Source organism: Bos indicus x Bos taurus, chromosome 18, assembly GCF_003369695.1.
Source record: "Bos indicus x Bos taurus breed Angus x Brahman F1 hybrid chromosome 18, Bos_hybrid_MaternalHap_v2.0, whole genome shotgun sequence".
Classification (NCBI taxonomy): domain Eukaryota; kingdom Metazoa; phylum Chordata; class Mammalia; order Artiodactyla; family Bovidae; genus Bos; species Bos indicus x Bos taurus.
In genome coordinates, this window is record NC_040093.1 from 18875732 (window position 1) to 18898377 (window position 22646).

Here is a 22646-nt window from a genome sequence, read left to right on the forward strand (position 1 = left end):
TTCATATTTACCATTCATCAATGGATTTTTTTATATAATTATAAAATTATGGTGATTTTCTATTTTCCTCATTCCCTTTATGAAGTAGAATTCTTCATCATTAAATTGAACCAGAATTCTTTCTTTGGGGTAGCCAATTTCATGGTTCATGGCAGCAATAAACAGGATAGGTCAGGAACATCTCCTTGTATTTGGGGGGGAAAAAAAACAAAGCTTCCAAGTAGTGTAGGGAACATGTGGAAGAGATAAAGGAGGAAATGAAAAAAAAAAGAAAATGGAAACAAGTAAAGTTTTGTCAATTTGAGCACCATGAACAAGAATCAAAAACAACAGTTTACAATAATAATTATATTCTGGTTTATCAGATTAGCAGATTGTGAAGTGACACGAGCTCATAACAAAGTTCAAAGAAAAATATTAATGATATATGACCAAAATGTAGCTATAAGTACAAATAAGGGAGACAATAAGAATGTTGTATTAATTTTTTAATTTATTCATTAGCGTTTCAAAAAATAAGTATCAAGACACATGTTTATTTTACTTGTCATTAATTTTAAGTCTGTATATAAGGTTTTGATAGCTCACTGTTTTAATTTGTTCAAGCAAGCAAAAAATATTAAACCACAAGAAGAATTGTGGGGCAAGTAGTTCTGGAGTACTACCCAAGAAGAGGGAAATTAATCAGCATGATGGTAACTTAGAATAACCAGTTAGAGCAGGATAGAAGAGTAACTCACCAGTGTGGTAACATGATAGCTCAGTAAGTAGAGTGAGGTATTGATAACAATATTAATAATTATAATACAGTTGAACTATTTCAAAGATATGAAATAGCAAGTATCCTAATAAGGGTAGTAACAGAGACTCATTCTTTTATTCTGTAGGACATGAACTACCTATCAGTTATGTACTTTTATTAACTGCTAGCTTAAATAAAATACTAATAAGGAATATGTAAGGGAAGCATAGCTCAATAATACCCAAGTAGAAAACAGCTTACTTACTACTGCTGATCATGCAAAACTGGGCAGGACACGAATCTCAAAAATTAGAATCTAATGAATGATAGTGATGTAAATATATGTAAATATAACAGGTAAATATTCTTATAAAAAATCTATTAACCAGTGTGGCTTTTGATCACTTTGATTAACAACCAGGTCAACTTTCCTAAGAAAGAGATGATGGGTGGTTAAGATTTGCAACCTTATTAGCTGTCTTATTTTCTTTTTCATCTTTTTTTCCTGAGTCAGCTGAGACTGCTAAAATCAAAGGTCTACTGATACTCCAACTGCCAACCACAGTAAGACAACACTGAGTGGGAATAACAGGGAAAATTATAAAACCCAATCAAAGCCATGCAATAGTAGTGTTTATAAACCCTCTTTATTTAAGTTTAGTGATCAATTTGTAATCCTTGCAATAGCTGTAAAGTTTCCCCTCCATTTAAAGCTACTAAGAGACTGCTAAGATTGGGTTAGAATATTTTATGAAATATTTAAAATGCCATTTCATTTGGATCCTGACTGGTACTGCCTAGAGGTGAAAAGGTTCCTTCAAGGAATTGTGTTGCAGGAGGTATTTAGGGAAATCTGTTGTGTCAAAACAACATAGAAACTCAAAAAGAACTCAAACATTTGATGATAATGGAAAGTTTAAACATCTACCATTAAAACAAAATCAATAGAAAACAAATCTACACAAACACCTTGCAGGACCACAATACTTTAAAACCACATAGTATCTGAGAGTTCTGGCTCTTTGGAGAAGACAAGTATACCATATATAACAAGCAAAAAATTAGAATGCAAAAGATATATCTGAGCAATATTACAGAACAGTAAGCCAAAAACAATAGCCAAAAAAACAAAAACACAAGCACCAAAAGTAACTGTAAGCAAAACATCCATGGATAAACTCATATGAAAAATAACTCAAATAATTGATAATTAGGAGAATACATTTCTCACATTTAAAAAATGGATTAACAGGGACCATCCTATGTGAATGGATATTCAGAATGTTGATTGATATAAAAAGGAGGAATATTTGGCACTATTGAACAAAGCTGAAAGTATTTATCTCATGAATGAACAATTCTGCTTCTAGAATGGCCATAAATTCTGAAAACAGTTTTAAAAGAGAGTGAATCTTGTCAATAAATACACAGGTTTTTTTCAGTGAAACTCAGAAACAAATAGGCTTTATACATGTCTTTCATTCAAAAGACTCCTCCCTAGTATAACTTGTTCAGTATCAAGTAAGGTGCCTGCCCATACTAAAAGCATTACCACATTCCTTACATTCATAGGGTTTCTTACCATTGTGAGTTCTCTGATGTTTTGTAAAGGATGAACTATGTCTAAAGGCCTTCCCACATGCTTTACATTCATAAGGTTTCTCTCCAGTATGAATTCTCTGATGTTCAGTAAGGGCTGAACTGTGTCTAAAAGCCTTCTCACATACCTTACATTCATATGGTTTCTCACCACTATGAATTCTTTGATGTTGAATAAGAGCTGAAGTAAGTCTAAAGAACTTTCCACATTCTTTACATTCATAAGGTTTCTGACCACTGTGAATTCTCTGATGTCGAGTAAGTTCACTTCCTACTCCAAAAGCTTTCCCACATTCCTTACATTTATATGGTTTCTCGCCAGTATGAATTCTCTGATGTCTGGTCAGGGATGAACTATTTCTAAAGACCTTTCCACATGCCTTGCATTCATAGGGTTTCTTACCAGTATGAATTCTTTGATGTCGAGCAAGTTCTCTACAGACTCCAAAAGTCTTCCCACATTGTTTACACGCATAAGGTTTTTCACCAGTATGAATTCTCTGATGTTCAATAAGCTGTGAACTAATTCTAAAGACCTTCTCACATTGAATACATTTGTATGGTTTCTCACCAGTATGAATTCTCTGATGTTCGGTTAGCTGTGAATGAAATCGAAAATCCTTGCTACATTCCATACATTTGTAAGGTTTCTCATCAGTATGGATTTTCTGATGTCTAGTAAGTTGTGCATGCACTCTAAAAGATTTCCCACAGAAAGTGCATTCATAGGGTTTCTTACAATCGTGAATTCTTTGAAATGAAGTGATTGCTTCAATTCCTCTAAAAGTCCTTCCATATTCCTTACATTTATAGCACTTCTGATCATCACGGTGTACACTAAGGGCTTCATAAAAACTAAATACATTCCCACATTCCATACATTTACAAGGTTTCACAGCAGTATGAATATTCAGTTGTAGGGTATAGGGGTCATCTACTCCAAAGGTTTCCCAATATTTACTACATTCAGAGGTTTTTTTACCACTGTGAATTTTCTCATATTCATCAACACTTAATTCACAACTAAGGACCTTCCCATACTGCTTATATTCAAAGGGCTTCTTGCTATCATGAAATCTCTGATGTAATGTAAGAAATTTGTGGTTTTCGTAACTGGGTACCTTTTCAGAGATGATTTTTATTTGACTGAAACTTCCCACTTCAGGTCTTTGTACTTCAGTCTTCCTTTGGCTTTGCCAATCATTTCTAAAAATGGAGTTCTGAAGGCCAACTAATTTACTGTTTTCTATTACTTCCCACTGAGAATTATTTTTTTCAATAATGACCTTGTCTACAGATAAAGTCTTTGTGTCGTACTTGGATTCCAAGTCTGAAAGAAAGGGAAAAGAAAAATTTCTTTTTTCATGTGTCACAAAAATAAAAGTTATAAAATGCACAGTAGAAAAACTGAAAATAATTCACAGCATAAATGGATGATTAAAATATTGTTAATAAAGTTTGAAGAAAGGTAAAGAGAGCTCAGAGAAGGATAAGAGCATAATAACATAAGGATGTGAAGTTTGTGATAAGAGATATGGATTGGCAGTGGGTCTGAAATTTTGGTGTTGGATTATCACCTAGTAAGCTTGTCAAAGGCAATGGCACCCCACTCTAGTCCTCTTGCCTGGCAAATCCCATGGACGGAGGAGCCTGGTGGGCTGCAGTCCATGGGGTCGCTAGGAGTTGGACACGACTGAGCGACTTCACTTTCACTTTTCACTTTCATGCATTGGAGGAGGAAATGGCAACCCACTCCAGTGTTCTTGCCTAGAGAATCCCAGGGACAGGGGAGCCTGGTGGGCTTCTGTCTATGGGGTCACACAAAGTCGGACACGACTGAAGTGACTTAGCAGTAGCAGTAAGCTTGTCAAACACTGATGTGCCTGAACTAATCCATAATCCAGATAAACTGAATCAACATTTACAAATATGGAATTTAGTTATTGGCTATCTTGTAGAGATACTGTGAATACAGATGAAAATTTGATAATCTATACATTCTAACAGTTTTCTGAGATTTTTCTTTTATAATACAATCCCAATACTTTACCATGGATAACAAGGTTGTGCTTGTAAGACAGTACTTTAATCCATTATCCCCTTTCACCTAATCTTTTTTCACCTCCTACGTCAAACCACATTTCCTATCATTTAGAGATACCCACAAGGTGTTTCATTTCTCAGAAACGGACTCCTTATACACCATCTCCTTTTCATTGTCCAGGTCTAAAAGTAAGTACCCTCAGAAATGATGTACTACTAGCTGACTCTAAGTAAGTTCATATATCCGTCTCTATTCCAATATCTAGTTCCTTGCCCTCATACCCATTTTTTTTTCAATTTTGTATTCTGAAATTTACTCTGTTTTCATACTGTTTATTTCCTTATTCCTTAAACTTCAAAAAGACAAAATCATTATTTTATGTCCCACTGAATATCAAGGCTCAAGGTCATAGTAGTTGAGAGTTACAAGAAAAGTAAATCACTGGTTGAAAGGAATCTAAGAATAAAAGCAAATATTACAAATATGTCACTGGAGAATACAACTATCAAAGTAACTATAAGAATAGTACAATAGTTACAGCATGCCTCTATGCTTTTAAAAATATCACACTACACTACAGTGATTTTATATACATAAATTTATATACATATGAAATTTCTAATATAGTAAGACATATGTATATATATAATAGTGTTTATAAATGATTGTTTTCTAATTGCCTCTCTACTTATACATATTATCTGCATCATTGCTATTAATTTCCTCCTATGCAAACTCATGAGTTTCTTTATCCCGTATATCAATAAAGATGATGTTTTATTTACTTCTCTTCAGCAGTATTGTCACTATTATTCATCTATCCTACTGAAATCCTAGTTTATATTTACATGTTTTCCTTCATGCTCTTTCCCAAATACTCCATTTTCTTATACTCAAAACTAACCATTGCTATATTTCCCCCAAAATATCAGTGTTTTATATATTATAATAGGTATATACCATTTTTTAAGGCTTCTGCAGTTCTGAGTAAAGCTGTGGCTGAAATGCTATGTAAAAGTGGAGGTAGGAGGTGGGAAAAAAGGGAGGTAGAGGTGGAAAATAGTGTAAGGCACCTTGTAACAAACAATCTGTTGGACCTAGCTGGAGATTGGCAATCAATGAGGGAAGAACCTGAGGAAAATCCAAAGTGACTGATACACATTGTATGATAAAGAACAAAAATAATTTCCTGTGACTGAATTATGTTATGTATAATTAAGGTGAAATAATGCAAACATCTTATTTGACTGCAACAATAAAATCATAAATGAATGCCAGTATCAGTAAATTAAAAGTACTTCCTTTTAGAAATGAAGAAGCTTTCTATCAAACAATTGTTCAGTTGTTGTGGAAATGTATTGAAATTTCTGAGAATAGTGGCACTGAAAATATTACATATTGAAAATCCATGAAACAACATTAGTCACAAAGAAAGGATTTAAATGTTTATATTAATAAAAATGAAAGAATGAAAATAACCAGTGTATACATCCCATTCAAGAAGATAGAAGAGAACAAAGTGACCTAAAGAAAAGGTGAGGGGAGAATTGAATAAATACAGAATCAGAATGTGATGAGTTATAAACATGTAAAGAGTATAATTAACAAATATAAAATGTAAATGACAAAGAAAGGAAAGAACCATCACAGAGGATATTTTTAAAAATGATATTAGATTCCTCTGCTAATCAATTTTAAAATGTTGACATAAATTATTTTGTAGGTAAATAAATAGTGAAAACCCTAGATGCCATAAAAGTTGGGGGAAAAAAAGAACAATTTGCTAGAAAGAGATAAAATTGTCAAAGACTTACCTCCCATGAAAAAAAAAAAATCATAAGCATGCCTATTACCTAAGATGTGGCAGTAAGCCAGGTAATGAGCCAGGACTCCTAAAATAAAGATCTGAGCCATAACCTGGAGCAGGGAAGGTAGAAGATATGCCCTTGACGGTTGTGACAGAAGCAAGAATGTTATAATATTAATGAGTCATGACAAAATTCACAAAAATTATCTGAAGGAGACCACCATTTTGACAATGCAAGAATTGAAAAAGGGGGAAAAATAATTTGTGTACTAAAATATGTTAAGTAAACAACTAAATAAAATTTATAGCTAGTATTTTTAAAGAAGCAAAACACATAAAACATGGAAGACCAGAAGAACTCACTTTTAACCAATTCAGGTGTATGGTCTAGGATAGGGAAGATATAGAGTGAGGCTAGGAAAACTTCAGAAAGCAAAAATATATTCAAGAAATAAAGAATCATGTCAATGGTACACAAAAATCCATAAGGAATTCCTCAGTATTTATATAGCTAGGTATCAACAATCAAAGGCTGGGATGGGTTAAAGTATACTAAACTAATAAAAATCAACAAATCCATAATGACACATAAAGAAGAGATCAGTCAAATGGAGTTTCCCCAAAACATCACAGGGGCTTGCCTCCTCTTGAACAGGCTAGGCTTTTTATTCTGGTGATGACTTTCCTTGTTTCATCAAGTCTTTACTTTCCTGGCCCCATTTACTTGTCACATCCCACACAACCCTCCAGAGCAACTTTCTTTCCATCAATAAGGTAGTTACAACTGGGTTAGAAATGGAACACCCTGCTTACAAGACAGAAATGTAACATAATAAAACCTGCTTCTGATACTAATTAGCCATGTAACCTTGGAGAGGTAGCCTAAATATTCGTCTTAGCAATCTCTTCAAAGAAAAATAATGCAAGTAGTATTTATGTCATAGGGTTGCAGAATTAGGTAACTCAGTATATTAAAAGGGCTTAAAACAGGCCCTGGTACAAGGCAAGAACTACATGAGCTGAGAGGAAAACAAGTAGCTTTCTAAAACATTAAGAGGTCCTTGCTAGAATTCTGACTTAATGTTAAATGCAAAGTTCTTTAACCTCGTAGAAGGTATAAGACAATACTTGTATCAGGCAATGAATATGAATTCTGTTTGCCAATCTAACAACATAAATTATTCTTTTGATAATCATATCAAATCAAGACAGTATCTTAGCTGTTCTCCCAGAGGTGGGTAAGGAAATAATATAAAGAATTTAAAGCAACTCTGGGCTCAAACAAAATACAATAGATACCTTAAAGGATATACTCTATATATCCTATAATCAGATCTAGCTCTCTGGGTATCAAGGAAGGCAGAAATTATATGAAGAAACTAAGAAGGGAATTCATACAAATTATATGAAGAATGATGAAGGTTCTAAAAGGAGGTGTCATCTCCAAAACCATGCTCATTCCATGCATTTGGAAACTTGGAGAAGAAATTCATCTAGTGTCTTAAAAAATAGCATTGAATTAACTGAATGTCAACTGATAGTCTACAGAACATATTCTAAATTATGTGAACAGCCAAATTTACCCAATGAGACCAAGTTGCTATAATTTTCCATCATCACATCCCAGTACAAGTCCCTCTGAGCAGAATCCAGATATTCCCACTCCTCCTGAGAGAAGCTGATGACCACATCCCTGAATGTCACCAATTCCTAAAACAAGAAACACATATTACATGTAAAATTGAAGGAAACATTTTTGACTAAAAGATAAAAAAGAATTAAACTATTACATATAGAATGGATAAACAACAAGGGCCTAGTGTATAGCACAGAGAACTATTTAATATCCTGTAATAAACCATAATGAAAATATGAAAAAGAATATATATTTGTATAAATGAATCACTTTGCTGTATAGCAGAAATTAACACAGCATTGTAAATGAACATTGTACGTCACATGCCTGTGGCATGAATTATCAATGATAATGAATTTCTACATCCTTGTTCCTCAGTACAGGAAAAATATATAGCTTAGAAAATAGGGTATGAACAATGTTTTAAAATTTCTTACAACCCCAAGTTCATCACTGTTAATCACCATTTCACATTATATAAGAATTATAACTTCTAATGAAAAATTATTTATTAAGTGCTTTTTAGTGGCTGCAGAGTAGTGTGCTTGGTGAAAATATATGTGCCTTAATTATATTTAGACATAGGTTGGATAAGGTCTTCTCCAATTCTGAAATCAATAATAATCTACTCTTTATGTCTGAGACTGCTGCTGCTAAGTCACTTCAGTCGTGTCCGACTCTTTGAGACCCCATGGACTGCAGCCCACCAGGCTCCTCCGTCCATGGGATTTTCCAGGCAAGAGTACTGGACTAGTCAACATCAAATCCAATCTACCTGGAAAATCAGGTCTGTTCAGAAGTAGAGTTTGCTCATATGTCATTAAATGGATCCATTTGCTTTTTTTCTCAAGACTATGTAAATGCCTCCCTCTGGGGATTCTGTTTCTACCCTATAACCGCTCTGAATAAAAAATGTATACATAGGAACACTAAACATTACTTGGAAAAGAGGTAGGCACACAGAAGGTACAGTATGCTGTTTGACTCCAACTCTCACTAGAAAGTGAAAATGGGGGTTTTCATGAGAATGTGGGGGGTAGGCTCTTAAAGCTGTTTTCTTGGAAGATTCAGGTAAATGAAATGTTCACAAAGGAGAGAAACAGCAACTTACATGGTCCATGGTTAGAACTGTAAAGAATTGGTCGAGGAATTCCACTTCTGGTATGACAGCATGAGGAGTTCTATGGAGATTGTCCCCATTGAAACTGGTGAAAATTATATATAAAAACAAAGCAAATGAAGAAACATTTGTTCAAGAAAATCTAGTAAAACTTACTAAGAACTGTAAAAGTCTGCAGTATCTGAACCTAATCTGCACCCTTCCTTATCCCTCCATCCTAGTGAGAAAAAGATTCTATTCCAAACTAGTACAACTAAGGACACAAACTTCCTCACTCCTCCTCAATCTCTGCTCCCAGTCAGATAACTATCTTCCTGGGAGGAGGAGAACATCAGCATTTCTCATTTGCCCCCAGCTACCTTTGCTCAGGAAAATGCAACTAAGGCATGCAACTGCCTAGCAGCCAGGTGAGAACTGTAGGCTGTACCTTGGGTGTGGCACTGCTGAGAATACTGCGGTTTCAATCATCTTTGCTTTGGCTCATGGGGTAGGAGTTCCATGCCAAGAGAGGGAAGCTGAGACCTAAGACTACTGAGCAACCCCCTCCATATCCCTCTCCATTTCCAATGGAGTGTGGAGAAGTTCAAGGATAAGGACATTCTCAAAAACAGTGGAAATTTTAGTGAAAAGCTACTGGGGTTAGTGAAAGGCTATAAAGATTGAAAAATTCATTGGAGATAAATGCTAAACTGTAGGCAGGCTATTTTTGTTAGAAGGGATCAGAGAAAGATATTTGGGGAGCCCTTTGTACTGTCAGAACAAATCTCAAATACTGACTTGATTTCCTTAGTCTGTGAAGCAGTGTATCCCTAGGACATTTCTGAAAATAATAGTGCCATCAGTCACAATTAGGGAATCGTAACAGCTTGGTGTGGTCAGGTAAAGAGACATTCAAAGAGCCTTGTCAAGACCACTGCCATCCAAGGGTGACTGTGTAATAGTCAAGTCTATACCCCAAGGAGCACTATTAGAGATTTACACTATAGGGGAGATAGATTTCACTTAATTTAGCCAGTTACTAAATAAATATAAATAACAATAACAAGAGGGGAAGGAGACAAAAGTATCACAGTTGAAACAACTATCTAAAAATGTCAACTTTCCATAAACAAGACAGGATAATACAACCCATAAACCAAAAACAAAACCAACAATAGAAACTGACTGTGAAAACAACTAGATTGAACAAAGAATTCAAAGTAACAACTATAAATATATTCAAATAAACAATAAACATGCTTAAAGTAAATGAAGGTATGATCATAATGTCATAATCTGTGAAGAGACAGAAATTATTTAATATCACCAGGTAGTTGGTGATGGACAGGGAAGTCTGGTGTGCTGCAGTCCATGGAGTCCCAAAGAGTCAGACAGGACTGAGCAACTGAACTGAACTGAGTATCACCAGATGTAAATTCTGAATACTGAAGTTGAAAAGTATAACCAAAATGTAAATTTCACTAGAATGTCTCAACAGTAGATATGAAGTAGACAGAAAAAAAGTATTAGCAAACTTAAAGGTATCTTGATAGACATGCAACCTGAAGAACAACAACACAAAAACAAGAAAAATGAAAAGAGCTTCAGAGAAATGTTGGAAACCATTAAGCACACACTTGTAATAGATGTAACAGAAAAGCGTAAAGGAGTATTTTAACATATTCAAGTAAATAATGGATGAAAGTTCCTAAATTAATTGAAAAATATTACTCTATATATCCAGAAAGCCTGATGAACACCAAATAGAATAAATTCATAGAGATCTACAGACAGACAAATCATGGTAAAAATCGTGAAATATGAGAGAATCTGGAAAGCAGAAAGGAAAATTAGTTGTCACTTAAAAGTGAATCCTTAATAAGTTTACTTGATGACACTGCACAGAAACAATGGAGACCATAAGGCAATAGGATAATATATACAAAGTGCTCAAAAAAAACTTTCAATCAAGAGCTATTTTTCAAATGTGAAGATGAAATAAAGATATTACCAGATAAAGAAAAACTGAGGGAATTAGTTAAATGTTAGCAGTCCTGTCTTAAAGAAATACTCAAGGGATTCTTCAGGTTAAAAGTAAGTCCCAGGTAGTAATACATATTCCATGCGAAAAAAACAAAGAGCACTAGTAAAGGTAATTATGTAATTTAAAAGACAGTACACATACATATTTCTTCTCCTTCACATAACGGATTTATGTGGCAGGTTTAAAATTTCTCAACAAATATTAGCCAACTGAACTCAAGAATACATTAAAATGATCATACACCATGATCAAGTGGGATTTATTCCATGGATGCAAGAATGGCTCACCATCCCCCAAACAATATGATACAACATATTAACAAAATGAGGGATAAAACCCACATAATCACCTGAATAGAAGCATAAAAAGTATTTGACAAAAATTAAACATCAATTTATGATAAAAACTCAGCAAAGTGGATATAGAAGGAACATACTTCAGCATAATAACAAGTTCATAGCAAATATCATACCTAATGGTGAAAAGTTGAAAGCTTTTCCTCCAAGATCAGGAACAAGACAAAGATGCCCACTCTTGCCACTTTTATTCAACACAGAATTAGAAGTCTTAGCTACAGCAATTACATTTTCTAAAAAAGGAAGAAAGAAATAAAAGGTATGCAAATGAGAAAAGAAGTAAAACTGTCACTATTTGCAGATGAAATGATAGTATATACAGGAAGACCCTGAAGATTCCATCAAAAAACTTAGAAGTAATAAATTTAGTAAAGTTGCAGGATACAAAATCCATACACCAAATATCAGTTGCATTTCTATAGACTTATAATGAGCACTCAGAAAAATTAAGCTATCCTCTGCTCATTGATTGGAAGAATTAAAAAAAGAGCTGGATTTCAAATTACATTCCAAAGCTATAGTAATCAATACAGTATGTTATTTAAAAAAAAAAAAAAAAGCCATACACACAGACCAATGGAATAGAATAAAGGGCTCAGAAAATAAACCCAAGTATTATACTTACGGTCAATTTATGACACAAGAGCCAATACACAATGTAGTAAGGACAGGCTCTTCAACAGATGGTATTGGGAAAAGGGACAGTCATATGGAAAAGCATGAAGCTAGGTCACTATTTTGCACCATACATAAATATAAAGTCAAAATGGATTAAAGACTTGAACATAAAACCTGAAACCATAAAACTCCCAGAAGGTAATATCGTGGGTAAACAACCTGACATCAGTCTTGGCTGTGATTCTTTTTGGAGATAGCATGAAAAAAGCAACAAAAGCAAAAATAAACAAGTGGGACCACATCAAACTAAAAAACTTTGTGCACCAAAGAAAACCATCAACAAAATGAAAAGGCAACCTACTAGTAGAAAATATTTGCAAATCAAATTACTGATAAGGGGTTCATATCCAAAACACATAAAGAACTCATACAACTCAATAGGAAAAAACCTTCAATTTAAAAAATGGGCAAAGGGTATGAATAGAATTTTTCCAAGGAACAGGATCCCGAACATGTACATGAAAAGGTGCTCAACATCATTAATCAGGGAAATGCAAATCAAAACCGCAATGAAACCTCATCTCAACCTTCAGAATGGTGATTATCAAAAAGACAAGAGGTAACAAATGCTGGTGAGGACACAGAGAAAGGGAATTCTTGTTCACTGTTCATGGGAATGTTAATTGGTAAGACCACTGTGGAAAACAGAATGGAGGGTCCTTTAAAAAATTAAAAACAAATACCATATGATTCTGCAATTGCACTTCTGAGTATTTTTCTTAAGGAAGTTAAAACACTGACTGAAAAAGATTTATGTACCCTCAAGTTCATGCAACATTATTTATTTATAATAGCAAGTAATGAAAATAATGTAACTGTCCATGGATGGATGGATGCGTAAAGAAAATATCACACACACACACCCCAACACACAAATGGAATGTTATTCAGCCATAAAAAATAAAATCTTGCCATTTGTGAAAACATGGATGAACCCTGAAGACACTATAAGTAAGAGCAAGACAAATACTGTATGATCTTACTAATATATGAACTCTAAAAAAACAAAAGACAAACTCCTAGACACTGAAGAGAAATTGGTGGCTGCTAGAGATGAGGGGTGAGAGGGTGGGCAAAATGGGTAAAGGTAGTCAAAAAGTAAATTTTAATTCTAAATAAATCATGGGGATGAATGTTCACCATGATGACCATATTTAATAATACTGTATTGTATATTTGAAAGTTGCTAAGAGAATAAAAAAGTTGCTGAATCTAAAATGTTCTTATTACAATGAAAAAACAACTTGTAACTTTGTATAGTGATGAATGTTGAAACAGACTTATTGTGGCCATTTTGAAATATATACAAATATTGAATCATGTTGTTCACCTGAAACTAATATAACGTTATATATTATGTCTCCAAAAAAATTTTAAAAGCCCCACATACCTAGAGAGAAAATTTTTGGAAGAATGTATGTTATTAACAATGATTATTTCTAGATGGTGGGATTGTGGGTAATTATTGACTTATAAGTTCCTTAAAAATTGAATATTTTACAACCTGCATCAATTCCACCATCAGACATATCAGTTTAGTTCAGTTCAGTCGCTCAGTCATGTCCAACTCTTTGCGATCCAATGAATTGCAGCAAACCAGGCCTCCCTGTCCATCACCAACTCCCAGAGTTCACGTCCATCGAGTCAGTGATGCCATCTAGCCATCTCATCCTCTGTCGTCCCCTTCTCCTCCTGCCCCCAATCCCTCCCAGCATCAGAGTCTTTTCCAATGATTCAACTCTTTGTATGAGGTGGCCAAAGTACTGGAGCTTCAGCTTTGGCATCATTCCTTCCAGAGAACACCCAGGACTGATCTCCTTTAGAATGGATTGGTTGGATCTCTTTGCAGTCCAAGGGACTCTCAAGAATCTTCTCCAACACCGCAGTGCAAAAACATCAATTCTTCGGTGCTCAGCTTTCTTCGCAGCCCAACTCTCACATCCATACATGACCACTGGAAAAACCATAGCCTTGAGTAGATGGACCTTTGTTGGCAAAGTAATGTCTCTGCTTGTGAATATGCTATATAGATTGGTCATAACTTTCCTTCCAAGGAGTAAGTGTCTTTTAATTTCATGGCTGCAATCACCATGTGCAGTGATTTTGGAGCCCAAAAAAGTAAAGTCTGACACTGTTTCCACTGTTTCCCCATCTATTTGCCATGAAGTGATGGGACCAGATGCCATGATCTCAGTTTTCTGAATGTTGAGCTTTAAGCCAACTTTTTCACTCTCCTCTTTCACTTTCATTAAGAGGCTCTTTAGTTCTTTACTTTCTGCCATAAGGTTGGTATCATCTGCATATCTGAGGTTATTGATATTTCTCCCGGCAATCTTGATTCAAGCTTGTGCTTCTTCCAGCCCAGCGTTTCTCATGATGTACTCTGAACATTAAGTTAAATAAGCCGGTGACAATATATAGCCTTGATGTACTCCTTTTCCTATTTGGAACCAGTCTGTTGTTCTGTGTCCAGTTCTAACTGTTGCTTCCTGACCTGCATACAGGTTTCTCAAGAGGCAGGTCAGGTGGTCTGGTATTCCCATCTCTTTCAGAATTTTCCACAGTTTATTGTGATCCACATAGTCAAAGACTTTGGAATAGTCAATAAAGCAGAAATAGATGTTTTTCTGGAACTCTCTTGCTTTTTCCATGATCCAGCGGACGTTGGCAATTTGATCTCTGGTTCCTCTGCCTTTTCTAAAATCAGCTTGAACATCTGGAAGTTCACGGTTCACATGTTGCTGAAGCCTGGCTTGGAGAATTTTGAGCATTACTTTACTAGCGTGTGAGATGAGTGCAACTGTGCGGTAGTTTGAGCATTCTTTGGCATTGCCTTTCTTTGGGATTGGAATGAGAACTGACCTTTTCCAGTCCTGTGGCCACTGCTGAGTTTTCCAAATCTGCTGGCATATTGAGTGCAGCACTTTCACAGCATCATCTTTCAGGATTTAAAGTAGCTCAACTGGAATTCTATCACCTCCACTAGCTTTGTTTGGAGTGATGCTTTCTAAGGTCCACTTGACTTCACATTCCAGGATGTCTGGCTCTAGGTGAGTGATCACACCATCGTGATTATCTGGGTCAAGATCTTTTTTGTACAGTTCTTCTGTGTAGTCTTGCCACCTCTTCTTAATATCTTCTGCTCCTGTTAGGTCCATACTGTTTCTGTCCTTTATTGAGCCCATCTTTCCATGAAATGTTCCCTTGGTATCTCTAATTTTCTTGAAGAGATCTCTAGTCTTTCCCATTCTGTTGTTCTCCTCTATTTCTTTGCATTGATCACTGAGGAAGGCTTTCTTATCTATCCTTGCTATTCTTTGGAATTGTGCATTCAGATGCTTATATCTTTCCTTTTCTCCTTTGCTTTTCGCTTCTCTTCTTTTCACAGCTAATTGCAAGGCCTCTTCAGACAGCCATTTTGCTTTTTTGCATTTCTTTTTCATGGGGTTGGTCTTGATCCCTGTCTCCTGTACAATGTCACGAACCTCCGTCCATAGTTCATCAGGCACTCTCTATCAGATTTAGTCCCTTAAATCTATTTCTCACTTCCACTGTATAATCATAAGGGATTTGATTTAGGTCATACCTGAATGGTCTAGTGGTTTTCCCTCCTTTCTTCAATTTAAGTCTGAATTTGGCAACAAGGAGTTCATGATCTGAGCCACAGTCAGCTCCCCGTCTTATATTTGCTGACTGTATAGAGCTTCTCCATCTTTGGCTGTAAAGAATTAATCAGTCTGATTTCCGTGTTGACCATCTGGTGATGTCCATGTGTAGAGTCTTCTCTTGTGTTGTTGGAAGTGGGTGTTTGCTATGACCACTGCATTCTCTTGGCAAAACTCTATTAGCCTTTGCCCTGCTTCATTCCATACTCCAAGACCAAATTATGGGTGTACTTTCAGATTAGACCTTGTTTTCCTAAACACTTGAGGTTTCTGAGTCATGTCAGGCTTGGATGCCACCATTCTCAAAACAATGTCTTCTAGAAGCTAGTAACTGCAACCTTACTTTTTATAAAACTAGACAACTGACTACCTGGCTACAAGTTTCCCCAAGTGCCAGGTCCAGACTGGGTTTCAGGCCTTTTCTTCTAAAAAGAAATTAGATTTAGTCTATTAAAATTACATTTATCACTCCTCCAACCACTTCTAATTGGGTCTGTTACACCAAAATGGCAGACCAAGAAATTGAGATCTTAATCATACAAGACTCAGATCTAGAACTTGGAACTGAGAAATACTTCCAATTGTGTGTATTCGCCAAGCTGATACAGTCCTATGCCTCATTTTGACAGGAAGTTATCACAGTCATAGTTGCCTAGTTCACTAAATTAAAACTGAACAAAACTCTGTGAGGCTCTAGAGTACAGATCTGTTCTGTGTTCTCCATTTCTTATCTGTAAGATATAGGCTTCATTCAGCCTCCTTGACCTTCCCTGAGTTCCAAAGGGTAGATTCAAACAATTGCTAATCAGGGAAGGGAGGGGATACAGAAACAGATGGGAAACAATCAAATGGTGGTTCAGCCTCCAGACAGGCTCCTGGTTCCTACTCAAAGAAATATGCATAACAATGTCTTTGAGTTCTGTGAAACTGGAGCCCCCACCCAGGTGGAGGATGATAACTTCAGACTAAACACAAGATTCCTGAAACACAGCTCTGTTGCCTCATCACCAAACAATCAAAAAAAAAAGTCACAAACCCTGCAGCGCTCACCCCAAATGTTGCCTCCTGTTTCTGGGGATGAGTGATGATCATCCTGTTAGGTCTCCTGTTTGGCCCCTGTCTATTTCGTCTCTGAGAAGAGCCCAAAGTTTCTAACTAAATTGCTGTTATTACAAGGATGAATGCTTGTTTCAGACAAAAAATACCTTGACTTAGATCTGGTAGAGAGAGACTTTTGCTCTGTTAGGCAGGCCTACACCCATGCACAACAGAAAGAAGTTACAAAAGAAAGAGACCTGTGCCCCAATTCCCAAAAAGTATCTTGAGTATGAAGTCTCTCAGGGGGGAGTTGTTAGGGAGAGCACACTGATTGAAACCACCCACCCTGGCCAGGCATCATAGTAACCATTTGCAGGAGTTGTTTTATGACAGGAGGTCCTGGTAAGGAACATGGAACTAATAAGCCACCACCAACCGGAAGAGTTCAGGAAAGGTCAGAAGGAGACACCACATGTCCAACCACCTCCCAGAATCCTTCTCACTGGTATCCATCTTGGCTGAACAAGGTGTACACCAGCAGGAAGGACTCTGAGTCAGACTGATTGGCTTAAGACAACCCAGAAACTAATCCCATCACCGTAGGGGTTCCCTTACCCTCCTGCTCTCCGCCCCGGTGCCCTTTCCCAATAAAATCTCTTGCTTTGTCAGCACATGTGTCTCCTAGGACAATTCATTTCCGAGTGTTAGACAAGAGCCCAGTTTCGGGCCCTGGAAGGGGTCCTCCTTCCTGCAACAGGTAGGCTATCCCTTCTCCAGCAGATCTTCCCGACCCAGGAATCAAACTGAGGTCTCCTGCATTGCAGGCAGATTCTTTACCAGCTGAGCTACCAGGAAAGCCCTAAATGATCAGAAAGATTCTGAGAACACAAGGCGTACAAGGATGTGGCATATGTGCCTGCTAAGTCGCTCAGTTGTGTACTGACTTTGCGACCCTATACACTGTAGCTTGCCAGGCTCCTCTATCAGATTCTCCAGGTATAAATACTGGAGTGGGTTGCCATGCTCTCCTCCAGGGGATTTTCCTGAATCCAGGGATCAAACCCACACTTCTTACGTCTCCTGCATTGGCAGGTAGGTTCCTTACCACTAGCACCATGTGGACTCAGCAATTAAAGGTTAGTAAATTTTTCTGTAAAGAACTGAAAGGTTGTTGCTGAACCACGAAAAGACAGCGGGATTCTTGGCCTCCAGAGGAGAAGAACAATCCAGGGCCAGAGACGAGACTTGATCGCTCAGAGCTTTTGTGTAATAAAGCTTTATTAAAGTATAAAGGAGATAGAGAAAGCTTCTGACATAGGCATCAGAAGGGGGCAGAAAGAATACCCCTCTGCTAGTCTTTAGCTGGATGTTATATAGTTACTAGTGGTCTCTTAATGAAAGAAAGAAATGTCTTAAAACTCAGAGAATGGCCATAAAACGTTTGACTTGAATCTTGTGGAAAGGCAGATTACCATACAAATAGTTTTATTTACACAGATTAGGGGAACAATGTTTTGTCAATTGGGCAGAACTGACTTGAAGACAGAGTCTGGGGGTAAATGCATAGTATATTAACATAGCTTAAGACAAATATTTCCATAAGAAAAGTGCATTGGTTAACTCAAGATTTGAGAAAAGTTCACTTCAGGTGGAACCAGGTGTGATTATGGCAACACAGTATTTTAAGAGAAACCTCTTTTTAAATTTGTATAGAGAAAGGAAAAATATATATATCACTAGTTTGTTTCCTCCTGCTGCTTAAGAGAAGGATAAAAAATGTCTGACACTTGCAGCCTATTTTCTCCGTTTGGAGACCCCTGGCCTTCCTGCCTGTTACCCTCTCAGAACCAGATAGTAAATATGTTAGACTTTGTGAGCCAAAAGACAAAATCAAGGATATTATGTAGATGCTAATATAACAAGAGAGAAAACAAATTTCCACAAAATGTCTTCACAAAATTCTAAACTTTATTTATGAACACTGAAATCTGAATTTTATGTAATTTTCATGTCATGAAATATCGTCCTCCCTTTGATATGCTTTCAGTGACAGAAAAATGTTAAAAACCAGTCTTAGTTCACAGTCCATACAAAAAAAAAAAAAAAGGCCTCAAGCTGGATTTGGCTTACAGGGTCATGGTTTGCTGACCTCTGTTCAAGACTCAGACCATTATATAGTACTGACTCTCAGTTTACACAATTATGTGACTCAAAAAAGAAAAAAATGATAGCAAATCTTATACAAGAACTGGTTGGTACCACATAAATCTCCTAAACCTTTGGGAAAAAATGTCTGCCCTTCAAAAAGATGTCTCTGTACATATCCCCAATAATATTCTTGGTGGTTTAGTCACTAAGTTGTGTCCAACTCTTTGTGGCCCGCCAGGCTCCTCTGTCCATGGGATTCTCCAGGCAAGAATACTGGAGTGGGTTGCCATTTCCTTCTCCAGGGGATGATAATATTCTTAAAGGCCTCCAAAACAGAAGATTGTTTTTACTGAAGACTGTTACTGAAATAAAACCTTCTTCCTTGCCATTACCTCATTCATGTCTTTGAATAAAATCTAAAGTGTCTAATGTGTAATTCTGCCTAAGCATTGGTCTCCTTAACAAATCACCATGTAACAGAGGACTCTTTCTGTGTCATAAATCTACTCAGGCAAAAAGAGCACATGGGCAAGGTGCTGGTGAGTAGTTACACAGAAATTAACTGTAGGAAGGGCATTTGATGAGGAACTGGGAAAGAAGGGGTCCATCCTCATGGTATTAATAACTATCATTAACTAAGAAGAGAAGGCCTGGAGACCAGGTAAATGGATTAGTCACTATTTGGCAGGGCATTTAATTCATTCCATGAAACAAAAAATCTCAAAAATGACCTCTAGCTTGGCTTTGAGATGTGTGACTGCAACACTTTTTTCCTTTCATGGCTCTTCTTTTAGAATACAGCAAAACTTGGAGGAGAAAGGGAATCATGACATACCAGGCCTTTCATACCAACACAGGTTAAATAAGAACACAATCTTCACTGCTAGCAAGCCTCCATCATCAATGTTCAATATACCCAGTGGAAGAATGAGAAAGACTGGAATACTGTTGATCCTTCCCTGTATCACAAAGAAAAATCAGTTAACTGTAGCCTAGGACCAGAATCTGTTTCTATGTTCACCGAAGTTCCCTGTTGACAAAGCTATGAAAATACTGTATGTCTGCAGTATGCAGCTTGCCACCACAGAGCTTCCAAGAGGAATCTTTGGAAGCAGAAATTTTACTGCTTGATGCCTTAATATCATGGTTTCCCAGCACCCTGCTTTAGGGATAATTCCAGCTCTAAAATCGCCCTAACAAACACAGAAATGTGCTTTTTTTTGTTTCAACCTTCATTCTACCTCTCAATATATTGAAGACCCAGAATGCTATTTTTGTGCAGGTAGCATTCCGGTGTAATCTGGCTCTTAAAAGTGAAAACACAGAGGCAATGAAAGAAAACCCAGAATTCCAGCAAATTCCAAGAAAACCATGGAATTGACAATTAGTGCCAGAACAGGCTACACTTAATGTACTGAATGCCTGTGTATCAAGCTCTTAAGCTAGACAACAGAGTCAGGGTACATTGATGAAGGGAACAGGGGCCATGCTTTAAAACTGAGGGTCTCTGTGGGTAACAAGGGCCTCAGAGTCTTAACAGGACAGACAGTCACACAGGGATCTTGTCCACGGATTCCTCAACGCTAGAACTACAAAAATGAAGCTCTACCCTACTAAAAAGTGAAAAAGCCACATCAGGCCAGTTTTTGTTTTGTTTTTTAAATAAAGGTGATGGTAGCTTGATGTTTATTTGTAGCATGTGGGAACTACTTTTCTGACCCGGGATCAAGCCCCGCCCCCTGCAATGGAAGCCTGAAATCTTAGCAACTGGACCACCTGGGAAGTACTTAGGCCGGGAGTAATCAGACTGTAGCCTGTTACAATAGTGGTGCCAAATGGTTACTTAGTTACAGTACATAACGCATCACAGTCGCCGCCGACCAGGGTCATTAGTAAGGCCCCGCCCACATTCTTAGGCTCTTAACCTGGACCAGTCAGAGCCTCCGCATGCACACAACCTGGTCCCGTCCCTCACACATTCGCTCTCGTTCTTTCTCATAGCACTTATTACCACGTCTTACGCTGACGCAGTCACACAGTCACACCCACAATCACCTTCCTCAGCAGGTAACTTGCAAAGACTAAGGCTCCCGCCTCTACCTGCCGCATCCGTACCTGGGAAACTTCAAGACTCCAGCAGTGAGCTCCTCCTGCATCCAGACCGGAGTCACCGCCACTCACCACTAGGCAAACTATGACTACAAGGCTAGGGGAAAATGAACCAGAGGCCGAAGTGCATTCGTGCCCTCAGGGCCTGTGAGAAACGTAGTCCAACCCGGAAAAGCGGACCCTGGCAGAAACAGATCAAGCGCCGGCAGCCCGGACCTCGCCGCTGCTAACCCGCCGCCGCGTGGACTCCTGGGAGCGCCAGCCAGTGCGGGAGTGCGCAGGCGCAGACGACCTTGGCTGGGGTGAGGTTGGTAGGTCCTAGGGGCCCAGAGGAGGGGGCGTGAATTGGGAGTTCCGGCCCCGAAGAGCAGACAAGGGAAGCGGTACCTGATGGGGAGCCTAGGGGGGAAGCCGGGAGTCCACACCGAGCCTGTAATTATGAGGACGGAACCGGAACCGGGCCCTTGGTAAACCAGACACTCAATTCTGTGAGAGCACGGCCTCGGGCGTGGCCTGTGGGCGTGACCCTGAAGGTGACAATCTTGTGTGACCTGGAGCGAGTTTTGCGAAGGGAGATTTTTGTCTGTTTTGACCCCGAGGGAGTTCCATCGCTAGGAGCAGGGCCTCACACAGCGGGTGTGTGTGTACCAAATGGAGGCGGCCGCCTGTACCCAACCTGCAGCGTTTCGGATGCGTGCTGCTGCTCTGTACATGTTGGGGCTGACTGTGTGTAAAACTGAATGAGTCTCGTTGCTGCGTGTGGATTCTTCTGCATGTGCCTCTCTTCCGATTAGGTGTGAGTCCTGTTTGAGACCGCAGGTGACTATGGAGACGCGAAATGATTTGTGATGTGATTTTGTGACTTTGTCTGTAATAATTAATGTGCTGTCAGAGATTGTGAATGATAACGCGGGTGCCTGTGCTATGGTGCTTTTCTGAAGTGATAGAATTTAACTCTGCGTGTGTTTGTAACCTACTGTTACTGTTTTGTGATAGTTTTTTTTTGATTGAGAAACTCGGTCTGACCAAGTAAAGATTTGATTATCTGAATAGAGATCATTAAGCCTGCCTCCAAAATTGTAACTCAGTAGCAACTTAGCAGCTAAAATAGGTATAAGTACTGGAAAGGAAGAGGTAAGATTTCATAATTCCCAGATGGTAAGGTTCTACAGGGAAGCATTCATTATTCGTTTAGTCGTGTCCAACTCTTTGTGACTCTATGGAGTGTAGCCCGTCAGGCTTCTCTGTCTATGGGATTCTCCAGGCAAGAATACTGGAGTGGGTAGCCATTCTTGTCTCTAGGAGATCTTCCCGACTCAGGGATCCAACCCAGGCCTCCTGCATTGCAGGAGGATTCTTTCCCGTCTGAACCACCAGGGAAATCCATACTAACTAAAACCAATGTTTTAAAATGATTAGTGTTCTACGGGTAGCATGCAGAAAAGAAACAAAACATTTTTTTTACCCATAACTAGCATTTTCAGGGAGCTTCCCGGGTAGCACAGTGGTAAAGCATCTGCCTGCCAATGTAGGAGACCCAAGAGACGGGGATTCCATCCCTACGTTGGGAAGATCCTCTGGAGAAGGAAATGGCAACCCACTCCAGTATTATTCTTGCCAGGAAAATTCCATGGACAGAGGAACCTGGCGGGCTACAGTCCATGGAGTCACAAAGACTTGC

At 38.0% G+C, this 22646-nt stretch overlaps 2 protein-coding genes across 17 annotated transcripts in view; one reads left to right on the top strand and one right to left on the bottom strand.

Annotated features, from left to right (window-relative positions):
- Positions 1-22646, top strand: part of ZNF382 (zinc finger protein 382) — a 64434-nt gene that overhangs the window by 11571 nt on the left and 30217 nt on the right. For 2 of the 13 annotated variants that reach the window (XR_003506323.1, XM_027514237.1), the window contains exon 1: positions 21207-21276. The exons of 2 other annotated variants lie outside the window; for them this stretch is intronic. Coding sequence is in view for 2 of the 11 variants with exons in the window: in XM_027514231.1 (XP_027370032.1) it covers positions 21356-21432 (77 nt within the window). In the remaining 9 variants the exon portion in view is untranslated. Of the gene's footprint in view, positions 1-20192; positions 21499-21585; positions 21602-22646 lie in introns of those variants that run through there. 9 more of the 13 variants (XM_027514231.1, XM_027514242.1, XM_027514232.1 and 6 more) reach the window with 7 other exon arrangements.
- On the bottom strand, positions 474-21227 carry ZNF529 (zinc finger protein 529). 4 transcript variants are annotated; one of them, XM_027514253.1, is made up of 6 exons: positions 20972-21211; positions 19692-19815; positions 11444-11560; positions 8940-9033; positions 7776-7902; positions 474-3671 (listed from the first exon to the last, which is right to left on the bottom strand). In XM_027514253.1, exons 4-6 carry the CDS (start codon positions 8946-8948, stop codon positions 2260-2262), a joined length of 1548 nt encoding a protein of 515 aa, XP_027370054.1. In that variant the 5' UTR covers positions 8949-9033; positions 11444-11560; positions 19692-19815; positions 20972-21211; the 3' UTR covers positions 474-2259. The 4 variants fall into 4 exon arrangements, with proteins under 4 accessions (XP_027370054.1, XP_027370055.1, XP_027370056.1 ...); XM_027514254.1 differs by lacking the exon at positions 19692-19815 and having other exon boundaries at positions 20972-21227; XM_027514255.1 differs by lacking the exon at positions 11444-11560 and having other exon boundaries at positions 20972-21056.